The sequence below is a fragment of the Protopterus annectens genome, chromosome 2.part0 (genome assembly GCF_019279795.1).
Source record: "Protopterus annectens isolate FY-2018-M chromosome 2.part0, PAN1.0, whole genome shotgun sequence".
Classification (NCBI taxonomy): Eukaryota; Metazoa; Chordata; order Ceratodontiformes; family Protopteridae; genus Protopterus; species Protopterus annectens.
Genome location: NC_056728.1, coordinates 1,777,110,181 through 1,777,134,110, shown reverse-complemented (window position 1 = coordinate 1,777,134,110; position 23,930 = coordinate 1,777,110,181). Strand labels below are relative to the sequence as shown.

At 41.3% G+C, this 23,930-nt stretch overlaps 1 protein-coding gene across 3 annotated transcripts in view; it reads right to left on the bottom strand.

Annotated features, from left to right (window-relative positions):
* The window catches only part of LOC122793622 (membrane-spanning 4-domains subfamily A member 4D-like), a 254,571-nt gene that overhangs the window by 66,717 nt on the left and 163,924 nt on the right, over positions 1-23,930 (bottom strand). For all 3 annotated transcript variants that reach the window (XM_044061812.1, XM_044061813.1, XM_044061811.1), the window contains one exon: positions 3,466-3,582. In XM_044061812.1, coding sequence (XP_043917747.1) covers positions 3,466-3,582 — 117 coding nt within the window. The remainder of the gene's footprint in view (positions 1-3,465; positions 3,583-23,930) is intronic.

The following is a 23,930-nucleotide window of genomic DNA, read 5'->3' as shown; positions in this document are numbered from 1 at the left end:
GAGTGGCAATGGGTTCCCCTTGTGGGGCCAGTGTCACGAATTATGTAATGGGCTACTGGGAGGCCAATATTTTGAGAAAAACATCAGGCCTCATGGACCCTGTTGTGTACTATACGAGATTCCTTGACGATATTTTTATATTGTTCAAGGGTCAGGAAACACAAGCTAAAAATTTCGTCGAAATTATAAATACAACTACTGATTTTCTAAAATTCACGTTTAAATTTTCAGAGAAAGTAATAGACTATCTTGATGTCAAGTTGAACAAGGACTCTGAGAATGGCACTTTGACATCAACAGTGTTCAGAAAAGCCACGTACTGCAATTCTTTCCTGCACTTCACCAGTTTCCACCCGTATAAACAGAAACGGTCAATTGTGAAAGGACAACTGGTGAGGGCAGGGAGAATGTGCAGTACCTTGAAAGATTTCACCTTAGAGTGTGAACTGTTGAAAGAAATGTTTAGGAACAGGGGTTATCCTGAACAACTGTTGTATGATTTGACTGAGGAAGTCACAAACAAAAGACTTAATGGCTTTTATAAGCCATTACTAGTACAAATTGTCCTTAATCAAACGGACCATCATACTGACATTAACAGTGTGGACTCGAACTGGAGTAATGAACAGTTCGATGTGGTTACACCTGTTGTAAAGGAAAGCGACTTTGGTTTAAGTTTTATTACTACATTCAGTAGAAATTCTAAAGAAATTTCAGCGATAATTCGTAAGAACTGGCATTTCATTAATTCAAACTCCTACCTAGTAGATAAGTTAGGCAGTATCCCTAAGATTATCTTCAGAAGGTCTACTAATCTCAAGGAATTGTTACAGAGAGACACACTTGAACATACATTCAACAAGAGGAATGGGATGCAACAATGTGGCTTCTGTAGGTACTGCAACAGGGTAAAAAGAGGGGAGACGTTTACTATAAGAGATAAAAAGTACTGGATTAGGTACCCACTAAACTGTGAGAGTAAGTCCATTATATATATAGCATTCTGTAACTGCTGCCAAGCGTTTTATATTGGAAAGACGGACCGTAGGGTCCGGGATCGTATGTACGAACATTTATACGCCATTAGGACCAACAAGAATGATAACGCTTTGGCAAAGCATGTTGAACTAAATCCAGGTCATAATTTTTCCTTTATGGCCATTGACCATGTGCCAGTTAAGATCAGAGGTGGCCCTTTTCCATTGATCCTGGAGAACCGGGAGTTAGAATGGCAGTTACGTCTGGACGCATTCAGACTTCCAGGACTTAATAGTAACTGCAACATTACACCTGTTTTAAAATTAAGGAGTTATCTTCGATAACACAATATTACAAAACTTGGTGAGTTTCTCACGAAACTTTGAAACCTGCACATTCTTTTAAGATGGGCTTTATTGCTAAACTATAAAATGTGAAGGTATGAACAGTACCTCTTTTATAAAGGAGTAGGGTTTAGCTTTATGCTATGTATCCTATTAGAGTTTGCATCTGGTTAAATACATGTATTTTATGTCCTTAGTTACGTAATTAAGGTAATATATACTGGTTTTGTAGTTAAAACATTGCTGTGGTCAAGGAGATACCTTACCCATACAGAATTGGTTTCGTAATGTATTTGAAAATTTTTTTAAAAAAATACATTTTTAAAAAAATACATTTTTAATATATGTATACTTTTTAAGCTTGTTTTTCATGTTCATCTTTAGTATGTGGGTTGGATTGTTTTACAATGTTAAAATTAAACATAGAATGTGAGCGCAGAGGCGCTAATATACTTTTGAACACGTAGTTTACAAAAGTGACCTGTAGGAAATTGAATAATGTCACTTCCTGGTTTCAGGATTTTTAATGTAGCGTTGTTCACTTGTATACCACTCTACCTCTGAAGAAGCCGCATACAATTGTGGTGAAAACGCTGTCTTATTTGTTTTAATAAATTGCGTTAAGGTTCTACTTGTGGTGCTGCTGTTTTTGACAAGGGGCCTCCATTGGAATTCTTTATCTGTTTTTCTACATTGTGCTTGGTTTGATATTGGTAGATTATAATGACAGCAGTCTGAGTGGCATGTTATAATAATATACAACAAAGTCAGTGATAAAGAAAGAAGGCCTGAGTGGCCTCTTATAGTAGAAATGTTCTAAAATAGGTAGTTTTCTGATTATTAGTTCATACATTTTGTTTCACTGCTTACTAGAAAAATGTTCAAAACTACAAATTTAAAACACACTCTAACAAGTGCTGCTTTGTTAAAAAAGGAATATAACAATACAATCAGGAAGGTGAATCAAAAAATACATGCATTTATGCATGGTCATAAAAATATGTGCAGGGGCCCATCATTTAAAACCAGCCCAAAGGTACACTTAATCCACTACTGGCCAGATGCATTTTCAGTGAATGTGGGTTTTTATACAGTTTTAATAAATATGAGTTTCTTGGACAGAGATATTTATTGTTGTTCAGGCTAAGTCTGTTTTTAATGCAGATTGCATTGTTCGGTTAAGCAAATGGCAGGCAAGTGGTGTTTGTGTTATAAAATTTGAAATAAAAGTTTTAAATTAAATCCAAATATCTGTAATCACTGTAGAAGCAAAGAAAATTGTATGAACACTGAGAGATATGAACAGTGTTTATGGTAAATGGGGATAGTCAGGGGACACTGAATGGCTGCGGGGGTGGGGAGTTGTGGCAGGAGGGGCCTGATCCACTACCCTGCCTATGGCCCCATTTGACTATGATCCAGCTCTGATTAAGGCAGGATCTTTAATATAATCCCTTCCCTTTACAGCAAACTGCCTGAATAGCTTTGAATATCAATAACTTCCACCATCTTTCAAATGTGAACTTTCAACCCTCTCCCTAAATCATTGTGCAGATCTTAAAAGTGGCAGAAAACAGAAAGGCACTGGCACACTGTGCTGTAGTGTCTTTCTGTTTTTGTCTTAGAGGATCAACATGATATTCATTTTTTAATTTTTTTTCTTAAAAGTTACACCACATTCATTTCTTTCTACAGGTCATTGCTACTCTGCATGATGCTTTCGGCCAGCTATATGCCCTTTTATATATCTGCAGAATCTATGTGTTTAAAAATGCTGACTGAGGATGATTTGTTTTCACTGCTATCCACAAACGTTTGATAAGCTTATACCAAAGAGAAGTTTGCAACTTTCATTCATTTTTGAGACACCTTGATATTATACTCTGAGACCACAACACAGATTGCAGTACACAAAACAAACAGCTAGCTCTCTTGTTGCAAGGAAGAGAAATGAAGGATGGAGTAAAAAAGGGTTGTTATCCAGGGTTATTTTGATAGTATGCTGCTGTCAGAGGAAGCTTCAAACTAATAGTCAGATATATAGAGCTACATCCAGGCTGCTGAACTGGCCTGAATAAGACAGCAAAATCATTCAGCAAGATAAGACAAAAAACAAACAGACAAAAACAGTTCTTTTGCTTACCAATATTGATGAGTATCTGGAGAAGTGGCCATGCAGAGCAAAATTAATTGAGTAAAGAATGATGCTGATCACGGCTATAACTGAACTGACGATATTGAAGGCCATGCTGGTATTAACCTAGACATAAAAAAGACAATAGTATATATATATGACTATTTAAGTTAATTTTACAGCTATCAAGCTTCATTTAAAATTGTTTATGCCCATGACTTTCTGTAATGGAACTATTATAATCACCCACAACGACACGAGGAAACCCAGATTTGGGTTTACATGACTGACACACAAAACCAGTGTATTTATTCATCTTGATAATGAGGCCACATGATTATTAATATTTCATTTAAAATGTAAACAGGATAACTCTGACTCATCGTCAATGGCAGATGATACCAAGAAAGAAAAAATAGGCAACAGAAGCAAATAAAGGGTCAACACATACATCATTTACCAAACAGTTATGCATTCAAAAAAGTTAAGCTAGCTAAACTTCTACACAGCTAACACTGTAAATACTAAATAATAGGCATCCTGTGTTAAGCAGTCATCAGAATAAACATGTTACTTAATGGGAAGCACAGCAGTGTAGTGGTCAACATTATTGACTTGTAGTACTTGAATCTCCTGGTCATTTCTCAGCTGGGATTCCTCCTGTGCTAATTTTGCATATCCTCATTGTGTCTTGGTGTACTTTAGCTGAACACTTTTGTTTTTTTTTCTCATACCCCAAAGACATGCAGTAGATGAAAAACAATCCTCCAATAAATTGACCATACGTGCACATGTTATGAATGAATGTGCATATACATTCAGTGAGGGATTGGCACTTCCTTCAAGATTAGATTCTCTACCTTGTACCCACTGAGTGATGGGCTAGCTTCCAGATCCCCCACAGCGTTGAACTGCATGAGGTAGGTAACTGGAAAATGAAGAAATGAATAAATATAACCTAACTAGTTTTATCACTTTAAATATCATATTGTCCTATTATCTTATCAAACTTAGGTATCCAACCTATTCTTTATAAACTCTTAAACAGAAATTCAAAAATTTCATTTAAACCTTAAAAGATGACATCTTATGAAATTCTTTAAAGCAGTTTGCCCTATGGGTGAGCATCTTTCAGTCTTTTAATACAATCTGAAGTTTATGGAGTCAGCCATTATTGATAGCTCCCTTCTAAATGCAATCCAAGATTATAACTCACTATAATTGCTACAGCTCTTTAACAACTTAACTTCTCAGCACCAAGAAAGAAGCATACTGTGAAACATACTGAGGGAGAAGCCTCTAAGAAGATAATGCTTTCTCTGCTGAGTATACATTTCTTCCACTGTTTGCCTACTTTGTTTTACTCTTTCCGTCATCTTGTTATGGCTTTCTTAGCTGTTACCATGACAGTTTGAAGTAGTACTGATGTTGGAGCCCCACTTTGCTTTACAACCTCATATTAATGACAAATATCTCTGGGATTACCATGAAAGAATCTTTACATATAAGCTTTTCTCAATTTCCTTCAGTAAAACACTTAACCCTGAATATGGCATAAGAATGGGCAAAATGTTCCCTTGTCCTATTCTGTTCTTAAAATATCTAACAATTATCATTGGCAGTGGAATATATATTCTCCAATCTTTCAGGGTTAAAAAGGTTCTGTGAAGGTACTTCTTAGCAAAAACTCACCATGGTAGTGATAAAGTATACAGAGCTGGTCCTTTTAACACTGAAGACTTCCTTATTCAGGAGTAAACATCCCATCTCTTGCAGAAAATAGTTCCCATAGTCTAATATCAGGTTTCAGGCACTGTACTGTCAGAGGACAACAGAATCACAAAATTAAGTGCTGTCATAAAGAATTAATCTTGAATGTAACTTATTGGGTAAAATAACAAGAGAAGAAATTATGTAGGCCTTGAACAAATCCCTAATTTTGTTAATCAACTAATACTTGGCCTGTGTAAAAAAGAAGCAGTCTTATTTTGTCAACTTATAATTAAACTGAGTCATTACAAATGTTACCACACCATCCTTACCAATAAATTGGGCCCAAATTCATAGATACTAGTCCTACTAACCTCTAAAAAAGGGATGATGGCTGCCTGGTGCAGACTGTGTCATACTGTTAAGCAAAGCCAGTGTCAAAGGCCTTCGACTGACCAAGTTCACAGATGATTGCAAACTGGGAGCAGTCAGTGAATTCCCCCCAAGGTAAGAACACCATTCAGAAATGTTTAATACAGATAAACCCTTGGTGCCAAAGCCATGCCTTAAAACTCAATACCAAGAAATGCATTATAGCACCTTGTGGGAAATCTACCACCCAGGTAAGTACGTCATCAACAAAACACCCTTAAAAATTGATTCACTAGTCAGGGATCTGGAAACTCATGTAGATAGTAAAGTAGCATTCAACCAATATGTGTGCAAGGTAGTAAAAAATGCTCCTATGTTGCTCAAATTCTAAGCAAAGACATTGCATCTAGGTCCAGAGAGGTCATCATGTCACTATATTCGGCCCTCATGAGACCCATCATAGTGTATAATGTCTCCTTTGGTAGATACCTGACCAGACACATGCAGCAGCCGGAACATCCACAAAGATTCCTTACAAAAGGAATACAAGGAGTAAACACAATGTCCTATGCTGATTGCCTTAAAGCCCTGTGTCTTTATTCAGTTAGACTTGTGAGGTAATCTTTGCCTAGTGTACAGAGCATTCCTAGACACTGTTTTGATTAAACTTTTGCAAATATGCAAAACAAATAGTATCAGAACTACTAAGTTAAAAGGCCTAAATTTTTCTTGTGGCATAAATAGGACTTGTTAGAGGGACAGATATGTATGTTTCTCAGAGAATTTAACAGGATCCCCATCCATGTGAAGCAGAGTACTTCTCTATCAATTTTTAAGTGCAACCTTGGACCAATGGATGGGTAGTCAGAAATTCACCCCGGTCTAGATCCTATGTCTCTCATGGACAGAGATAGTCAGTAAATCACCACCTATATAAATCAAATTTGTGGGTGTCATTTGGATTGCATGACTAGGCTTATAAGGGCTCTGGTGGTTATAACCTAAGACACTCCTATGAACCTATGAATCACAAATATCCATTCTCCTACTCTATTAACTTGTTTGGCTGATTTGCAGAGACTAGAATAGTTTATGTTGCATGCTGAGAAAGTCTAATATGTCAGAGATTCCCTCTGTAGAATATTGGCTGCAGCTATATGTAAACATTTCATTGACATCTGTGGACTAACCTCTTCTCTAACTAAAAGCAAGGTAGCCAGGAGGATGTTGGCTCTTGGCCTGAAAAGTTTCTCAGAGCATGTTGCTTGACTCCTAGAGATAATCATATATGGATGGGTAGTGTAGCTGGGGTTGGGGGGGGGGCTGCCCTGGGTTCTAAGTATTAGATGGCACAATCTGATTAGCCATCCATCATCCCAATCAGTCTTAGTGCAATACCGGCTTTCAAAAGTCGGTGTTGCATCAGACTTTCATGCTGGAGCACTCTATGCATGGTCTAACTGTAGCAACTGCTTGCTACAAAGTTGCAAGCAATTTAGCTACAGTTCCACTGTAAAAAATATTTTTTTTAACTGAAACCTGAGTGCTATAGCACTCCGTGCTGGAAATAGTAGCAAATGCTTGGTACATTTATTACAAGCAGTTTTGCTACCATTTAAAAATATTTTTTTTAATAAAACTTGAGTGTCCTAGCACTCTGCGCAAATTACAGACTGTAGCAATTATTTGCAAGACTTTCTGAATGAGTTTTTCTAAAATGCTTGGAATGGTTGAAAATGCTAGAATCATGTGCAGTAGGCAAAAAATTTGCATCACATCCACAAAAGGCTATTCCCTGAATGTCTTCTTGCACAGTTTATAGAAGGTTTTTTTCTCTTTCCCTCACACCCTTTTTATTTGTGTAAGTATAGGAAACAAAACATGCATAACTATGTATATAAAGTGCCTACTGTTTCTGTAAGGGCTTTACTATAGTCAATGAAGGTTCTGGAAACCTAGGATGATTTAAGCCCTTTTCTAAATAAAATAACTACCTTATATCTACCTTTCATATATGATGATGAAGAAGTTATATAAGCAAACCCTTGTCATGGGAAGAGATGAACCTCCTGGTCCTCTTTCCCCAGTTGTATATGCAGACATGATTTATGGGGTTCATCAATCCAGTAATAATTAATGAAAGTGATCTTATGCGCCTAAATCACTGAGCCTCCAAAACATGTAACCTTAATGACAAAAAAGTAATTCCTGACATGTACAACTGGGCTAAAGGCCTAGACTTCCTGGACCAACAAAGCCAGCTACCTTCCCAATCTTGTACACTCCAACACTTGTAAGACTAAAGTTTTGCGCCCTCATCACTGCACATTTAGACCATATTATGAAAAATGTGAGTTAAACTGATTAATAAAAGTAACAACAAACTGCAACTTCCATCTACCGTCAACCAAACAATTTCCAAAAAGCTATTCCTCTGTTTTTCTGGTATCAGTACACTGCAGGTTTTAGGAGTATTCCAGCAAGAATTTATTTACTTATTTTTGAATTGACTTTTGTTTACCAGGAAAGTCTGACTGGGCAAAAGTCACCTTTTCAGTAGAGGCCCAAGGAAATATGTTCCACTTTACAGAATGAGTAGAGGGCAGATATACCAGATTTACATAATAAATGTACATTTCTCAGAACATGCCCTTTTTCTGAAGTATAATGATTATAATGATCTCAGAGATGGTGAGTGTGTGTATCTATCTATATATATATATATATATATATATATATATATATATATATATATATATAAGTCTAGGACTGTTTACTGAATACACATTTCAACGAAATGTAAATGCTCGTGCTCACTTTTGCAAAAGTGCTTTTTCACCGAAAATGCAGTTTCGCGAAACAGAAATAAAAAAATAAAAAACATCCCAAACTTAAAAAAAAGCAACAGTGATCACATTTATACAAAAGCAAAAAAAACAGCAACAGACCAATAATCCACAGAAAAGCAAATGCAGGCTAAAGGACTCCACAAACAAGAAGCGATAAATCCACTTTATTTATACAGCAGTAAAAGGTTAGCACTTTCATCCCTGAATCAAACTAGGAACATCATCAGACCAGGTCTATAACAAATAATTTGAAGCTAAGATGTATCACTATAGAATAAGATTGCTGTCTTAGTTGAAACAGATCTTGAAAATAATTTTAGGAACATAGCTTTGTCTAAAAGAAGCAGAAACCATATGTAACATTGCTACAAAATGTAAGAGTGGTTTTGCAGATAATTTAAAGAGCTCTAAAATATCATTGTAGACTATACAGGAAACAAAGTGACACCTGTACTACCCTCCAGTAAAGCTCTTTTGAGTGTGTACCTTTAACTCCTAGTGGGCGTGGCTTCAACATTTAAAAATTGAAGTTATCACCTTACATTTTTAACAAATACCCATTGACAGAGGTCATATATCAATACAATTGTGTTTGCTATCATGTATGCTTCAAGATAAAATTTTCCGATACCTTATATGTAACATGGTTTTAGAATTATTAATGCAAATATGAACAGGCAATATTTGACGCCTAGAGGAGCAGTAGGGTGTAACTGCAGAAACACCTGCAGACGTCACTCGGCTGTAATGAGTTAAGTTGTAAAGTAATGAACACATTTTAATGGTAAAAACTAATTAATCGTTGTTGCTTATTCAACTAAAATTACAAAAATGAAATGCTTCAGTGAACAGGGAATGGTAACAGACAACACATATGAAACCTCTTTTTAGTTTTCCTGGTGTTGTGAAGGTATATCATGTTGATAAGTTAAAAGTTCAGTTATATTTAAATAACTCTAGTAGTTGATATATTTAGAAAGGCTTTTTATGAACTGATGGCTTTGTACTACTCATAGGTTCATAGGTAGGTACTAGGCTATCTGCCCAAAAACATTTATAAGCCTAGTCAGAATGTGTTGGCTTTCGCTGCCCCCTTAGATTAGTTCCCTGTGCCTCTGTCCAGCAGAGCCACTGAAGTGATCCCCGGGGTAAACTTTCTGTTTCCCATCCACTCATCAAGGTTTCTCTTGAAGAGTGTTAGTGAGGTGCTCTGCCTAATGTAGATTGGAATCTTGTTCCAGGGCATGGGAAGTCTCTGGGACAGGAATCTATCCCTCCAGCACATCCTATTTATTGTTGTGGTGAGGTTTAGATCCCTAGAGCGTGTGTTTTAATGGGATATGGTTTTCTTTAGGTGGAGCATGTCCATCAATTCTGGGTTGGACATGGCCTTGTATGTCAGGCAGAGATCACCTCTGAGTAGGAGGTATGCAACCGAGTACAGCTGGAGTTTCTTCAGTCGAGCTGTATAGGGTATCTTTTTGAGGCCAGTGATCCTCTTGGTGACATACTTCTGTGGTCTTTCTAGCTGTTGCAGGTGTCTTCTAAGGTACATCCCAAATGGGGTGTTGTACTCTATGATGGGTCTGATGAGTGATGCTTAAAGGGGCACAATGACCTCTTGATCTGGATGCAAACCCTTTTGTGATTAGGTGGGCCACATAGAAGGATTTTCTAACCACTTTGGCAATGTGATTATCAAAGGACAGATTATTATCTACTTGGGTCCCCAGATCCCTTATTTCATCTTCTGTAGTAAGAGGGCTACCACCTATGTGGTAGCTTGTGGGTACTTTGTTTTTTCCAAAGTGGATGACTATGCACATTTTGGCATTTAACTTGACGCCATGTTTTTGACACCAGGTATCTGTCTCAGTGAGACCCTTTTGAAAGATGTCTGTGTCAGCCAGAGAGTCAATTATAGCCCCTAGATTACAGTTGTCTGGTAACTTGGTCAGCCATAGTCCTCCTAGGCTTGCCTGTACCTCTGAGAAGTATATGCCAAACAGGAGGGGTCCTAGGACTGAGCCCTGGGGAGCGCCACTGGTATCATATGATAATGTAGATTTGCATTCACGTAATAGTACTGTTGTATTAAGCATTTGTTACCCACACAGTGCACCAGAAATAGAATGTGCAGGAATGCCTGTATATGACTGGTGTAATCCCCAGAGGCCATTTAGTACAACTGAGAGACACATAGATAGAAATCAGGGAAAAGGCAAACAACAAAACCCAAATAGCACATGCAACTGAGATGTGAACTGTTGTTTTTTTTAGCACACACAGCCATGGTTCGAATCCTGCCAGTGGTAGTAGTCTGCATACAGAATCATACCCCACAACTGTACAAATATGTCCAGAAGGTCTAGTAAAGTGGCCCATATCTGTTGCCTGTCAACCTGTCCCCCTGGGAAATCAGTGGAATGATCCCAGATGTATAGGCAGAAAACAGGAAATACAACTGATTGACACACATCTATGAGAACAAAGCTGGCACACTAGCAACTCTCCAAAACCTTATGAGACTAAGAAGCCATGTATGTCTCATTTACACCCCCATCTTGTCAAGATGTGGCCAGAGTGTGTACAGTAACAGAGTGAGATGTATGTGCATAATAGTAATGTGGAATCTGGTACTGTGTATGGCATTATTCAGGTAGTGGTAACAAACATTTCTCTCACAGGTCTGTCAGATACCAACACTGTGCCCAGAAATACAAGAATAATACCCTGTACTGGTACTGTTTACATTGGTATTCTATGCCATTGTGACTAATGCAGTTGCTCTGAATAATGATGTATTACTCATCACTGTCGCTCACACTGTCCTACAAAATATAACTGTCTAGGAAATCTGAATAAGAGTATTGTAACACAAGGTCAGAATGCAAAAGCACAGGAGAATTATAAGACAGAAAGCAGATAGGAGATATACAGCAATATCTATATAGCACACACAACTCTGATGGACAGTGTGTAAGTTGTAGCAGACACAGCCATGGTCTGAATCCTGAGAGTGGAAGTAGGATGCATACAGAATCATACCCCACAACTGTACAGATGAGACCAGAATGTCCAGTATATGGACCCATATCTGCTGCCCGTCCCCCCGTCCCCCTGATAAGTCTGTGGGATGATCCCAGATGTTTAGCCAGCAAACAGGGAATACAAGTGATTGGCAAACAGCTATGAGAACAAACCTGAGTGTGTACAGTAACAGAGTGAGATGTATGTGCATAATACTAATGTGTAATATGGAACTTTGTGTGGCAACATTCAGGTAGTGCTAGCAAACATTGCTCCCACAGGTACATCAGATACGAACACTGTGCTGAGAAATAAAAACCATTATACCCTGTACTGGTACTGTTTACTCTGGTATTGTAGGGAATTGTGAGTACTGCAGTTTCTCTGAATAATAAAGTATCACTGATCACTATCACCCACACTGTGCTACATAATATAACTGTGTAGGAAAGCATTTATATGTGTGTGTCACATCACTAAAGGTTGAAGAGGGCAATATTCTAGATATGTCCCGGTACACCTGCATTTGGTCAACACATGGCCAGAGTCTGTTCAGAAAGAGTTGGATAGTTATGTGCACAACATCAACCCGGAATCTGGGAGTATGTGTAGAAACAGTTAGTGTTAACAAACATTCCCTCCACAGGTATACCAGGTATGAGGTGTATACTGCAGGTAAAACCAGTCCATGTCTAATGATGATGACAGCCATATCACTGTCCAAACTATGGCTATAGGGTAGTGTAGTAATACATGTAAGGTACAGATGATAGCACTGACTAGGAGAGTAATGTGGACTACAGGCATATACTAGTTGTTAACTGACATCTTTCTCTCCCCCTACAATATCTCCAACAATACACAACATACCCAACCCAACCAGAAAGTAATGACTCCAATGTTCTGATAATGTCCTATTGTTTGATAAATATTTTAATTGTTCCCATGCATGTTGAATTATTCCAGCATTGGTGGCATGGTGCCATCAATGTACCTGCATGCTGTTCTTATTAACACTGCGGTCCCACATATGCATGTGTTCTGTTTGCTATGCAACTGTTCCGTATCTGGTGTCTGGGTAAATGGGAATATCTATGCATGCTGTTATACCTAACTCTGGAATGTGTTCACTATTATTAACCCACATATGATTATAAACTCTTGACACTATAGCATGTTTGGAAAGGCCAGTCCCAGTGGACCCACCTGTCCCACCTTAGCTGACCATGACACTGGGCACCAGCATGTCTGTGGCCCAACCCAGGACCTCCCTATCCATTGGTGCTGCACCACCTTCGGTTGGAACTGCCTCAGGGGATGGGGCTCACCCCCCTGGGAGCATGCGCGGACAGGAACCTGTCACCAGTTGCCAGGTCTGGGCTGTGGTATGTAACCAGCAGTTTGGTGATCTGCTACACCAGCTTGAGGGCCGTATGTCATGACTAGAGGGTCAGCCTGGCTCTGCGACTCAGCCCCCAGCACAGCCACCTTTGGAGCTGTGAAGCTGCAGTGATGACTGCCCATGGGCGGGGACCTCAGTCACACTGTTTCCACTAAGGGGCTCATGGGCTTTCGATTTCACAGCACCCCTCCCCATCAAGGTGATTACCCCCCCACATGTGTCACATACCGCCCCTGTATGCATTTTGTTTGAATTGTCTGTTAACCTACCCAACCTACATCCCAAATATACCTACTATCCCACTCCAACATCCCACTCTCACCTGCAAAGAAAAATAAAAAAAGAGCAATCTGTTCCCATAAAAAAATCTTGCCTAATACATAGCTGTCCATTTCACACACAGGTCCACTGGACACATGTAATCAAGTCAAATTGGCATCACAATTTATTATTGTTGTCCTGACCCTTCTCCCAGGGATTGAGTGTCCAAATCTACCTCCAAATTCAATGTATATGTACAGCTTTTGCTGTAGAAAAAATGGGCAGCTATGGACCTTCCCCACACCCATCCTGCACATCCCTAGCTATTTTCCCTACTGTGTTTCCCTTTTTGTGCTCCTTTTTCACCACTCTCCTATCAACCCTTTTTCTTTTCTTTTAAAGAAATTAGCATGGGGGTAAGTGGGAGTAAGCACTTTTAAGCAGCAGTAAGCGGGTTTAAGCCTGTTTGCATGGGGATAGGCAATGCCTACACTGGTTACGCAATCTAGACGTTAACTGAGTATAAGAAACTGTAACCGGAAGTTAGCAGTGCTTACCTCCGTGCAAACCCGCTTACAACGGCTCAAAAGTGCCTTAATCACTCTGTATCCAATGGTCCTTGTTCTGCCCAGCAACAAAATAAACAGCGTCTGCAAGGCTCGAACCGAGTACCCTGCACACTCATAGCCAAAGTGATCTACTACTAAGCCATGTCAGATATACATAACCCTGATGTTTTCACAAACATATCATCCAGCCCAGTCATTCAACAGTACAGGGAATGTATTCCAACATGTAGATGTAAGTGTGTGTCTATATATATATATATATATATATATATATATATATATATATATATATATATATATATATATATATATATATATATATATATATATATATATATATATATATATATCTATATATATTTATATATTTATATGTATATATATATATATATATATATATATATATATATATATATATATATATATATATATATATAGACACACATATCTATATATGGGTCTAAGTCATTTCACCAAAAATCCATTTAGCAGAATATTCCTGACATATGGTCCAAATCGCCGAAAATCTATTTCACCGAAAATAGTACTGACAGTGTCTATGCCCTTTTCCCCCACTGTAGTGCGATCTTGGAGTGAGAATTTTAATGTAGGTGGGTGTGGAGGGCATAGCCCCCACCTTCGTAGGTTATAAACTATTACTTACTTACCCTTTTCATAGGCACTGGACAATATAAAACAATACTAGACAATACTAAATCGTACTGGGCCGTTGTGGGGGGCTGTGCCCCCGACACCCCCTCTACTTTAATATTCTCACTCCAAGATCGCACTATAGTGGGGGAAAAGGGCATAGACACTGTCAGTACTATTTTTGGTGAAATGGATTTTCGGCGAAATGACACTGATCCACATATATACATACAAATCCATACATCTATAGATATATATATGTCTGCATCTATATGTCTATATATATACAGCAACTTACACACACACATATATATATATATATATATATATATATATATATATATATATATATATATATATATAAGCAGATATATATATATCTATATAGGTATGTATGGACATACATCTGTAGATAACAATGGGAACATAACAAAAACATATATGTCCACATGCACCGTTAATGGAGTTGAGAGGCCCCAATCAATACATCTTGTATGAATAGGTATACCTCCCCCACAGCCAAACATGTCTTCCCTGCAATACACTGCCAATTGTTGCAGATCCCATTACCAGGTCCTGACATGACACAGGCACAAGATGTTAACAGTACTCCATCCCACCTGTATGATGTCAGGCTGGTATCAGTAACATATCATGCAGCACAGTCTGGCTCCCATAGGGAATGTACACTGTGGAAGCTATCAATATCCCTAGGATACATATACACAGACACATATATGCAGATGCAGATATACATATATATATATATATATATATATATATATATATATATATATATATATATATATATATATATATATATAGATATGTAGCTACACATACACATGCAGAGATATGTATAGTAAGATACATATGTAGAAGGTGCACACAATATGGAATAGCCACTATGCCTACAGTTACCACCTTAACAAGTGGACACTGTATGAGTCACACATACAAATGACAATCGTTGCCTACAACATATACCCACACAGAGAGGTCAAAGGGTATAACACTGTGGATGTTAACAGCCATGTAGGTGGTTATAACACTTAACTACTGGTATACATTTGCCCCCATAGGTTATGCATTCACACACCCCTGCCTGTCCTGACACATGATAACCGCTGGAACAGAGGTGCCATGGCTACATACTAGCTACTAGATATTGACATTCATCTGTGCAGCATTCCACTGCTCTGTCTGACATACATGACTATTATGGTGGCCTGGCAGAAGTACATCTGGCAAGTATCTGGACATGACAGCTCACTGGGTAAGTACACTAAGCTGCTAGGCATGTAACAACGCACTGTGCAGGTTACAGACAGACTGGCTCAACACTGGCCTACATTTCCTATGGGGGGGAATGCACATGTAACAGCATGTATAGCATGTTCTACAGGCATGTCACAGCACAGAGTATGATACACCTGTGTGAAAGTGCATAACCGCAACCAATGTGAACACAGCCACAGCCACATATGGTAAGCTAGCGTAATATTACAGTATATGGACTATCTGTTCAACACCATCCTCATATGTGCCACTCTAACACTAAACCTACATATACTGGGTTGCTACACAGTGTGGGCCGAAGCCTGTCTGTGGAATGGGACATGTGTGTATATGGCCTTACAAACATGTAAGTCGATAGGGTAACATACAGTGGAGCAGCATGTATCATCAGATAGAACAGGACCAAGAACAATGACATCTACCACAGTCTGTACACAGACCAACGTACATATTAACAATACACACAGTGTCGACAACCACCATGAGTACACAGACCTCAGTGCTGTACACAGAACCTTAGAATGTCCAGGTTATGTCATAAAATGTAACCCCTACTACACATAACATGTGTAGCAGTCTGATATCTCACTGGCTTGTTAGTAGATATGATGACACTAATTATGATGTACAGCACATATGCACCTCTTACTGCATGACATATATACAAAGGTTGGCAGAGTTGTGGCTGGAGGCATATACACAGAGCCAGTATTGACAGATTGCTGTGATACTCTCATACATTTACTGTTGTAACAGGGTTTGTTGCAACATATGTCCTATGAGGGATATGAAGTCAGTAACTCTCATGGTTGTCACCATCTACAGACTGCAGTCCTCACACTACCTTCTGCAGTTCACAGATAGGTGCTCTGTGGGTAACACATGAAATAAAAGGCACCACACACTGCCCAGTTTGCAGATGACCCAACAGATGGGGGGTTCCTCATAAACATAGCACTGACATGGTAGCTATTAAAACATGTAGGACAGCCATATCCACACACAACCTGTTAAACCAACATTACTCCAAATGCAGTATAGCAGCACTTATAGTCTGTAGTCAGGTCAGGCACATCCCCCTCCTGTGTGTTGTCCTGTTTCCACAGTGTATGTTGTTAAAGGTAGATCCCCAATCCATCTGAGATGCTGTTTGCCAAACAACGGATTGAATTCCTGCTGACAGTGAGTGTAAAGGCCCAACACCAACACAATGTTCCTTGATATTGGAGTGTGTTTCCATGCAGTTGGCTATGGGAATGTTACCACAGCTGTTCCACATGCAATCAGCTAGAGGAGGGCTGCAATTCATGCAGAGGCCATCAGATGATCATGAGCAACACATAAAATACACATGCTGCTGCCTAAGCAAAGCAGGTGTAAGTCTCCACATCCACCAGAGAGGGAGTAAGAGAGGCAGACAGAGGCAACGAAAAGTCAGGGAGGGGTAGGAGAGTATAACATAAGCATGTTTGTGTCACATACCTAACAGTACAGGGTATCAAACCCCTGATGACTATGTAGTGCTATCACATGACTATGCAGTTATTGGATGCGTCACATAGGTTACATGTTGAGGAGCCCTCAAAACGTATATGTGATGGTAAGTGACATCTGCAACAGGGATATGGTAGTTATACGGTAGGTGTAGTACATGTGCCTGTTTGCATGAACAGGTACCAGCATCAACACAGCCACACTCTCACAGGGACACACACACATTGACACACTTGGCAGGGCCAGGAATACAAATTATCACTAGTGAGATTGCCTCAACACTTTACTGTGCAGGTATCACATGCACCACAGGGGTCATACGGAGTTTATATGGGCAAAGGGTATGTGGAGGTGTGTGACATCAGACATCATGCTTCAGTATGCCAATGGGGGTTGTAGTGGTCATACGCATCATACAAAACACACAGACACAAGGTGCCAGTACTGACATGCATGGGTGCATTGCTTCACGGGTGTGTAGTGGTCAACTGTCCCAGATGGCTATACAAGGCTAGGTGATGGGTATACCTTGGCATCAGGCCACATGACATTGGTCTGCATTGTGGCTCAGGGGTGTAGTGTCTGGATTTGACCACACAGGTAGGTATTGTATTCACCATCCAGTCACCTGGGTGACTACTGTATGCGGCCAATGCTTTGCTTTGCTGCCATGTATGTGTTCCTTAGTCCATGACATGGATGGTGTCTGGGATGTACCCACCTCCCACATGCATGTACAGTGGCATGTGGAAATGTACCTCGGGTGTCTGGCCCATGTTGTGCACACAGATTGTTATCAGCAGATGTGCCAGTACTGGCCTCATGTGGTGGGAACTGTTAGTGGATGGCAGGTTGACCCAGCACCTACTTTGATAGCATGATACTGGTATTCCCAGGTGTCAGTGGCATCTGTCCATACAGGGCATGTTTTAAGGCATGGTATGACCTTTGTGGGTCACATTTGAAGGCACCACAGGTTTTGCTGGTGTCTAGTGGAGAACATGGGGAAGGTGCACTGTCGGCATGTATGTGCCTATTGGACTGATGGTCAGGGTGCCATGCCCATTGTAGCACACTGTAATCACACCATGGCTACTATCAGTGGGCAGTATGCAGGGTACTATGAAAATAGCAGCTGTTGCCTAGACAAGTGTGTATGTGTATGACACTTACCTGGCCCTGATGTCACATGTAGGGGTATGGATATGCACCCCAGCCTATCTGCTGTTTCACATCTGTTATCCCTGTATTGTGGACATTGTGATATATACTAGGGCCACCATATAAGAAATATGCTAAACCTGCTCCCCATTGAGTCCAGTTGTTACTCACAACCACCTCCACACAGGATACAAATTACAAACACAGACACACACCTGTCATGTCTGGGATTAGAACTCCTACCTAACTAGTTTATTACACTACAGCGCCATGGAGATTACTGGAGTTCTCCTTCCCCAAAGGTGTATTTCACAGTGAATGACATCAGCAGGATTGCCAAAGCAGGGCTGTTGAAGTGTAGTGAGTGTGACTAGCCCAAAATTCATTGCTCCTTACACAGACATTGAAACACACACAAAACATCCACTACTGCCCTGTGTGGGATAGAACCCCTACCAGAGCTCTATATCATACTACAGCATGAAGCAGTTATAGGACGCACCACAGGGATAACTGGTGTACTCTTTCCCCAAAGGTGTATTTCACAGTGAATGACATCAGCAGGATTGCCAAAGTAGGGCATGTGAAGTGTAATTAGTGTGACTAGCCTAAAATGCATTGCTCTCTACACAGACAGAGACAGACATATGCACACACAGTTGCCATTTCTGGGATTAGAACTCCTACCTAACTATTTTATCACACTACAGCAGTACGCAGTTATAGGACGCGCCATGGAGATTATTGGGCTACAGCTTTCCCAGAGGTGTATTTCAAGGTGGATGACATCAGCAGTCTTGCCAAAGTAGGGCATTTGAATTGTAAGGAGTGTGACTAACCTAAAAAGCATTGGTCTCTACACAGACAGCCAGACAGACACACACACACACACACACACACACACACACACACACACACACACACACACACACACACACACACACACACACACACACACACACACACACACACACACACACTTGTTGCCAAGTCTGGGATTAGAACTCCTACTTAACTATTTAATCACACTACAGCAGTATGCAGTTATAGGATGTGCCATGGAGATTACTGGGCTACAAATTTCCCAAAGGTGTATTTTACAGTGGATGACCTCAGCAGGCTTGTCATAGTAGGGCTATGGGGAGGGTGGTGTGTGTGCATGGGCCATAACCCATTCATCTAGAGGTTGACACACCATGTGGAGGCACACAGAGGGTCGTATTCCACAGGTACATGTATACAGCTGCTAGATGACTACTTCCTTGTACATTCATGTTGCACAGCTAGCACTTGTACCACATAGTCTGTAATGCTGACAGATACCAGTGGCTAATATCTACAGTGAGTGACATCCGAACCTCATGTGGTTGTAGCCATTTGGCTGTGTGCTGGGTGGGACAGGCCTGGATGGCTCCTTGTCACAGTCACTCTCTTCCAGACATCTATGTACATCTACTTTTGGCTTATTATAGTGTGTTGTCCTTAGATATATGTCTGTATTCCTATCCACTGTGTGTGCAAAGCATGACTGATGCATGCTGAGGAGTGTCTGCACTAACATCTGCAACTGCCATATATGTCTGGTCCACTGTTGTTTGCTGACATGGGCTTCATGTGTGTAAGTTTGTACTCCAGTGCAGACCTTTGTGTTGTACACCTACAGGTAGCAAACTGTTTCTGCAGGGTATCCATCGATCATTTGGTAATACGGGGACAAAGTGTGCAGGGGATAGTGTGTACTGTAGGTGATTGTGTCTGTGCTGCTTCAGCTACATGGTACTGCTGTTAGCAAAGATATTCAGACATGTGTACTGTTATACACTGTGATGTTTTCTGTCCTCGTGTACTGTCAGGTGGACATTCCTGTGATGCTTGGGGGACAAGGGTGACTGCAGCTGTGTGCGGTATTGTGGGCAGTGATGCCTACATATTCATGGTAGGTTATGCCATCTTGGAGGGAGAGCTGCAGACACTTGCTGCTGGGTCTGTGTATCCGGTTCAGCACCCTGGTACAGTGCTGGCAGGGGATCACATACTTGTACATCCATCAACATGACAGTATGGCCTTATATTGCTATGGCAATACATCACAGCTATACAGATTCACACAAGTTACCCAGAGGCAGGGGTCATGAGTCAAGACATTACCCCTATTGTGTGTACGGGCAGGTATGTAGCCACCCATTTATGTGTTTACAGCCAGAGATAGTGTGTGCACACAGCTGTGTTTTGGACCTTGCACACTCCATGCTGCCCATGCTCCCACTCCCCCTGCTGTTATTCTCTCCTGTTCCTTACATTATGCATACTTTCTCTGATAATTTCCCTATGGTTATCAGCCCATCACGGCTGCGTGTTGGTGTTGGTCTACAGTTCATGCAGTGGGACATGGTAGACATGTTACTGTGGTTTGTCCACATAGCCTTGCATATGGCATATGTGGAGTGTGTTGTGTTGTTAATTGGGTATCCATGACATAACATAACATGCATTGGCAGTACGTGTGAGATGCAGGCCCTTGGCAGAGGCCTGTGGGCCATTAGCTGTTGATGTGGGCCAGATGTGTCAGGTCGTTGCATTCTGTCAGTCCTACAATCTCAGACCGCCATACAGTATATTCCCCTGGGGTGACAGGGTAGCTGTACTAGGAGTTCATGCCAATACCTTCTATGAGTCTTGATCAGGTGGTGTAGATGCTGGCAGGGTGCTACCTTCAGCTGGTGACACACCAGCATGGGACATCTACACTGCATGCTGCATTCTTTCGCTATTGCCATATACAGGTGGGGTCATATTGTAACCATTCCCCACAGCAGGGGTACAACCAGAGAGGTACCTGTGGGTGGTGTTTGCATGAGCTGGGTGCATGTGTGATATGGACACTACTTGCATCTGACACACAGATATGCATTTGGCATTCCAGTTATGCTTGCATGTGCAGGTATATCAGCTGTTTCCCAATACATCAGTCCTACCTCCTTTGTGATCTGCGAGTGTTTGGGCAGACATCACCGTTATCCTCTACTACAGGACCAGATAATGTGATGCATGCCTGTATGTACTATTCTAAGGGTGCGTCCATTTCACAGTGACACAATATATACTGTATGTCTGGAGTACTTTCCCCTGTGTACTGCTTGTACATCTAGCTCAACAGCCATGCCATATCAGTCTTTCAGATGGTGACACATATTACCACCATACATTTGCAATGGCTTACTGCTAGCTTGTGTTATACTGGTGGGTATTGTGTTTAGCACTGCAGTTGTGAGGACTTGTCTCTGTCATCAGCGGTAGTGGGCAATGGACACCAGATCTTACCATAACATGCATACATACTGACCACTCTCACACAATATGAAACACACACCAACCTAACAAACACATACCTGCATATTGTGCAGATGCTACAACCTATCCTGCTACCTTGGCCACCTCTGTGCATCTGTGCTCCACTGGTACTATACCTACACATACATGTTCCTGCATTTCTACATAGGGTTGTGGGGGGCACACCTGACTGTTACAACATAGGGATGGGGGGAGCACACCTGACTATTTCTACATTTCTACACAGGATTGGGGGGGCACACCTTGCTATTTCTACATTTCTTCACAGGATTGTGGGGGGCACACCTGACTGTTACTATTTTTCTACACAGGATGGGGGGGGTGCACACCTGACTGTTATTGCATTTCTACATAGGATGGGGGGAGGCACACCTGACAGTTGCACACATTTGCTATGACTCTACTGGTATGTCAGGTACTCCATTTCATTCTGTAGTCTAACCTATCATGCTGACTAGAAGCATATCAGTGTACTACAGGTCTTAGCTTTAATTGACCTACATATTAGTTTCTGACTTCCTACCCTTCAGAACTAACATCCCGCTGACTGACCTGCTGTAGTCTGTCTGTGTAGGCCTTGGGGGGAGGTACCCATAGGAATCATTCAGAGGCCATAGCACAGCCTTTGTTTGTGTCTGTCTACACCTGGCCTGATGGCTGTGACTGTTGTTGGGTATGTGAACCTCCATGACTGGCATGTGTGAGTCACTTACCTTGTGGGTGTCCTAGTATTGAGGGTGGTGCTGCAGCGCTGCCTATGTCGGATGCACATAGTACACTCCCTACACATGGTTGAGCACAGGTAGTGTCATGTTTGGCATCCTTTTTACTGTATGTGAAAGTCAGAGAGAGGTGTTATTCCCTGGGTCCCTCCTGTGTCAGTGTATGTGCTATGTGTTGCCTCTTTGCCAAGGCCAGAGCATACTGGGCATGCCTCCTTCTGCCTACTGGGGCAGGCTCAGGTTGTTCCTCCTCTGAGTCACTCTGTGCCTGTGCAGGCCTTGGCAATGGTGGGGGGCTGTGTGGCCCTGTCCTGTGCTGTTCCTGCAGCAGCTGTTTCCACAGGATCACATTGTGTAGCATGGCACATACAATGACAATTTGGGTACATGTAGCTTGTGAGTACTGCAAGGCTCCACCGGATGTGTCCAGGCACTGGAACTGTGACTTGAGCACCCCAAACACATGCTCTATTATAATTCTGGTCTGTGCGTGTGCCTTATTATGGAATTCTTGTTCGGCTGTGTGTGTGCATTTCTGATGGGTGTCATTAGCCATGGCTCCAGTGCGTATCCAGCATCCCCCACTAGGTGACCGTCAGGGATGTCCCCATTGGGAAATCTCTGGTACAGCTGAGTCAGATGCCAGATGTGTGAATCATGATAGCTTCCAGGGCAGCCAGCACACACATTCATTATTATGCCCTGGGCGTTGCACATGACCTAGCAGTTGATGGAGAGGAAGCCCTTGGGGTTGATGTAGACCCTACCCTGCTCACCGGGTGGTACTTTGATGCATATGTGTATGTGCATTCAGTCTATAGCACCCGCTACCTCAGGGTATTCTGCTATTTGGTGGAACAGTTGCATATTGCTGGCCAATACCTCACGTGTGTTGCGGAAATATACGTGCTCACCGGCATGTGCTGACATGGCATCCAGGAACTGGTGAAGTACCCTGGATGCCGATTCCTGTGAGATCCCCTTGGAAGGTACCTGTAGCTAGTATTCTTAGGCCTACACATACCTTGGTATCCACTGGGATGGGTTCCCCTCTGTTAGCTCTGTGTGTCAGGCATGGCTGGCACAGCTCAACAATTTGCTGTAGGAGGTCCCTCTCCACCCTATAGCGCTCCACTATCTCCAGCTCATGTAGCCCCTGGTAGGTTACCCTGGGTCTGTACACTCTTTTCTCCATCTCCTCACTGTGTGTTGGTCGACAGCATTCACATCCTCATTACTCTCAGCCTCTTCCAGAAGTTGTATGATAGCTATTGCAGCCCCTATCATTTTGTTGTTTTGTCTGTTAAAACTTCCCTGCTTGTATACACCGGTGGTGTAGAGTATGGGAAATCCAGAGTGGAAGGTGTTTGCATAGTTTATAGTAGTGTTCTGGGCTGGGCTGATCTGCTGCCTGTGTAATTGTCTGACTCTGATACATTTCACCTGCCAGCTATGCTAGTTCTCCTTGATTAACTTCCTACTGCTGTTTTCCTTTCCCATTGCCTTTCTGTTTAAGCCCAGGGGTGTGCCGAGCAAACCCAGTGCTCAAATGTGCACAGAGCTACTATTTCCTGGTTTAAATTTTTTTTCTTTAAAACCCAGT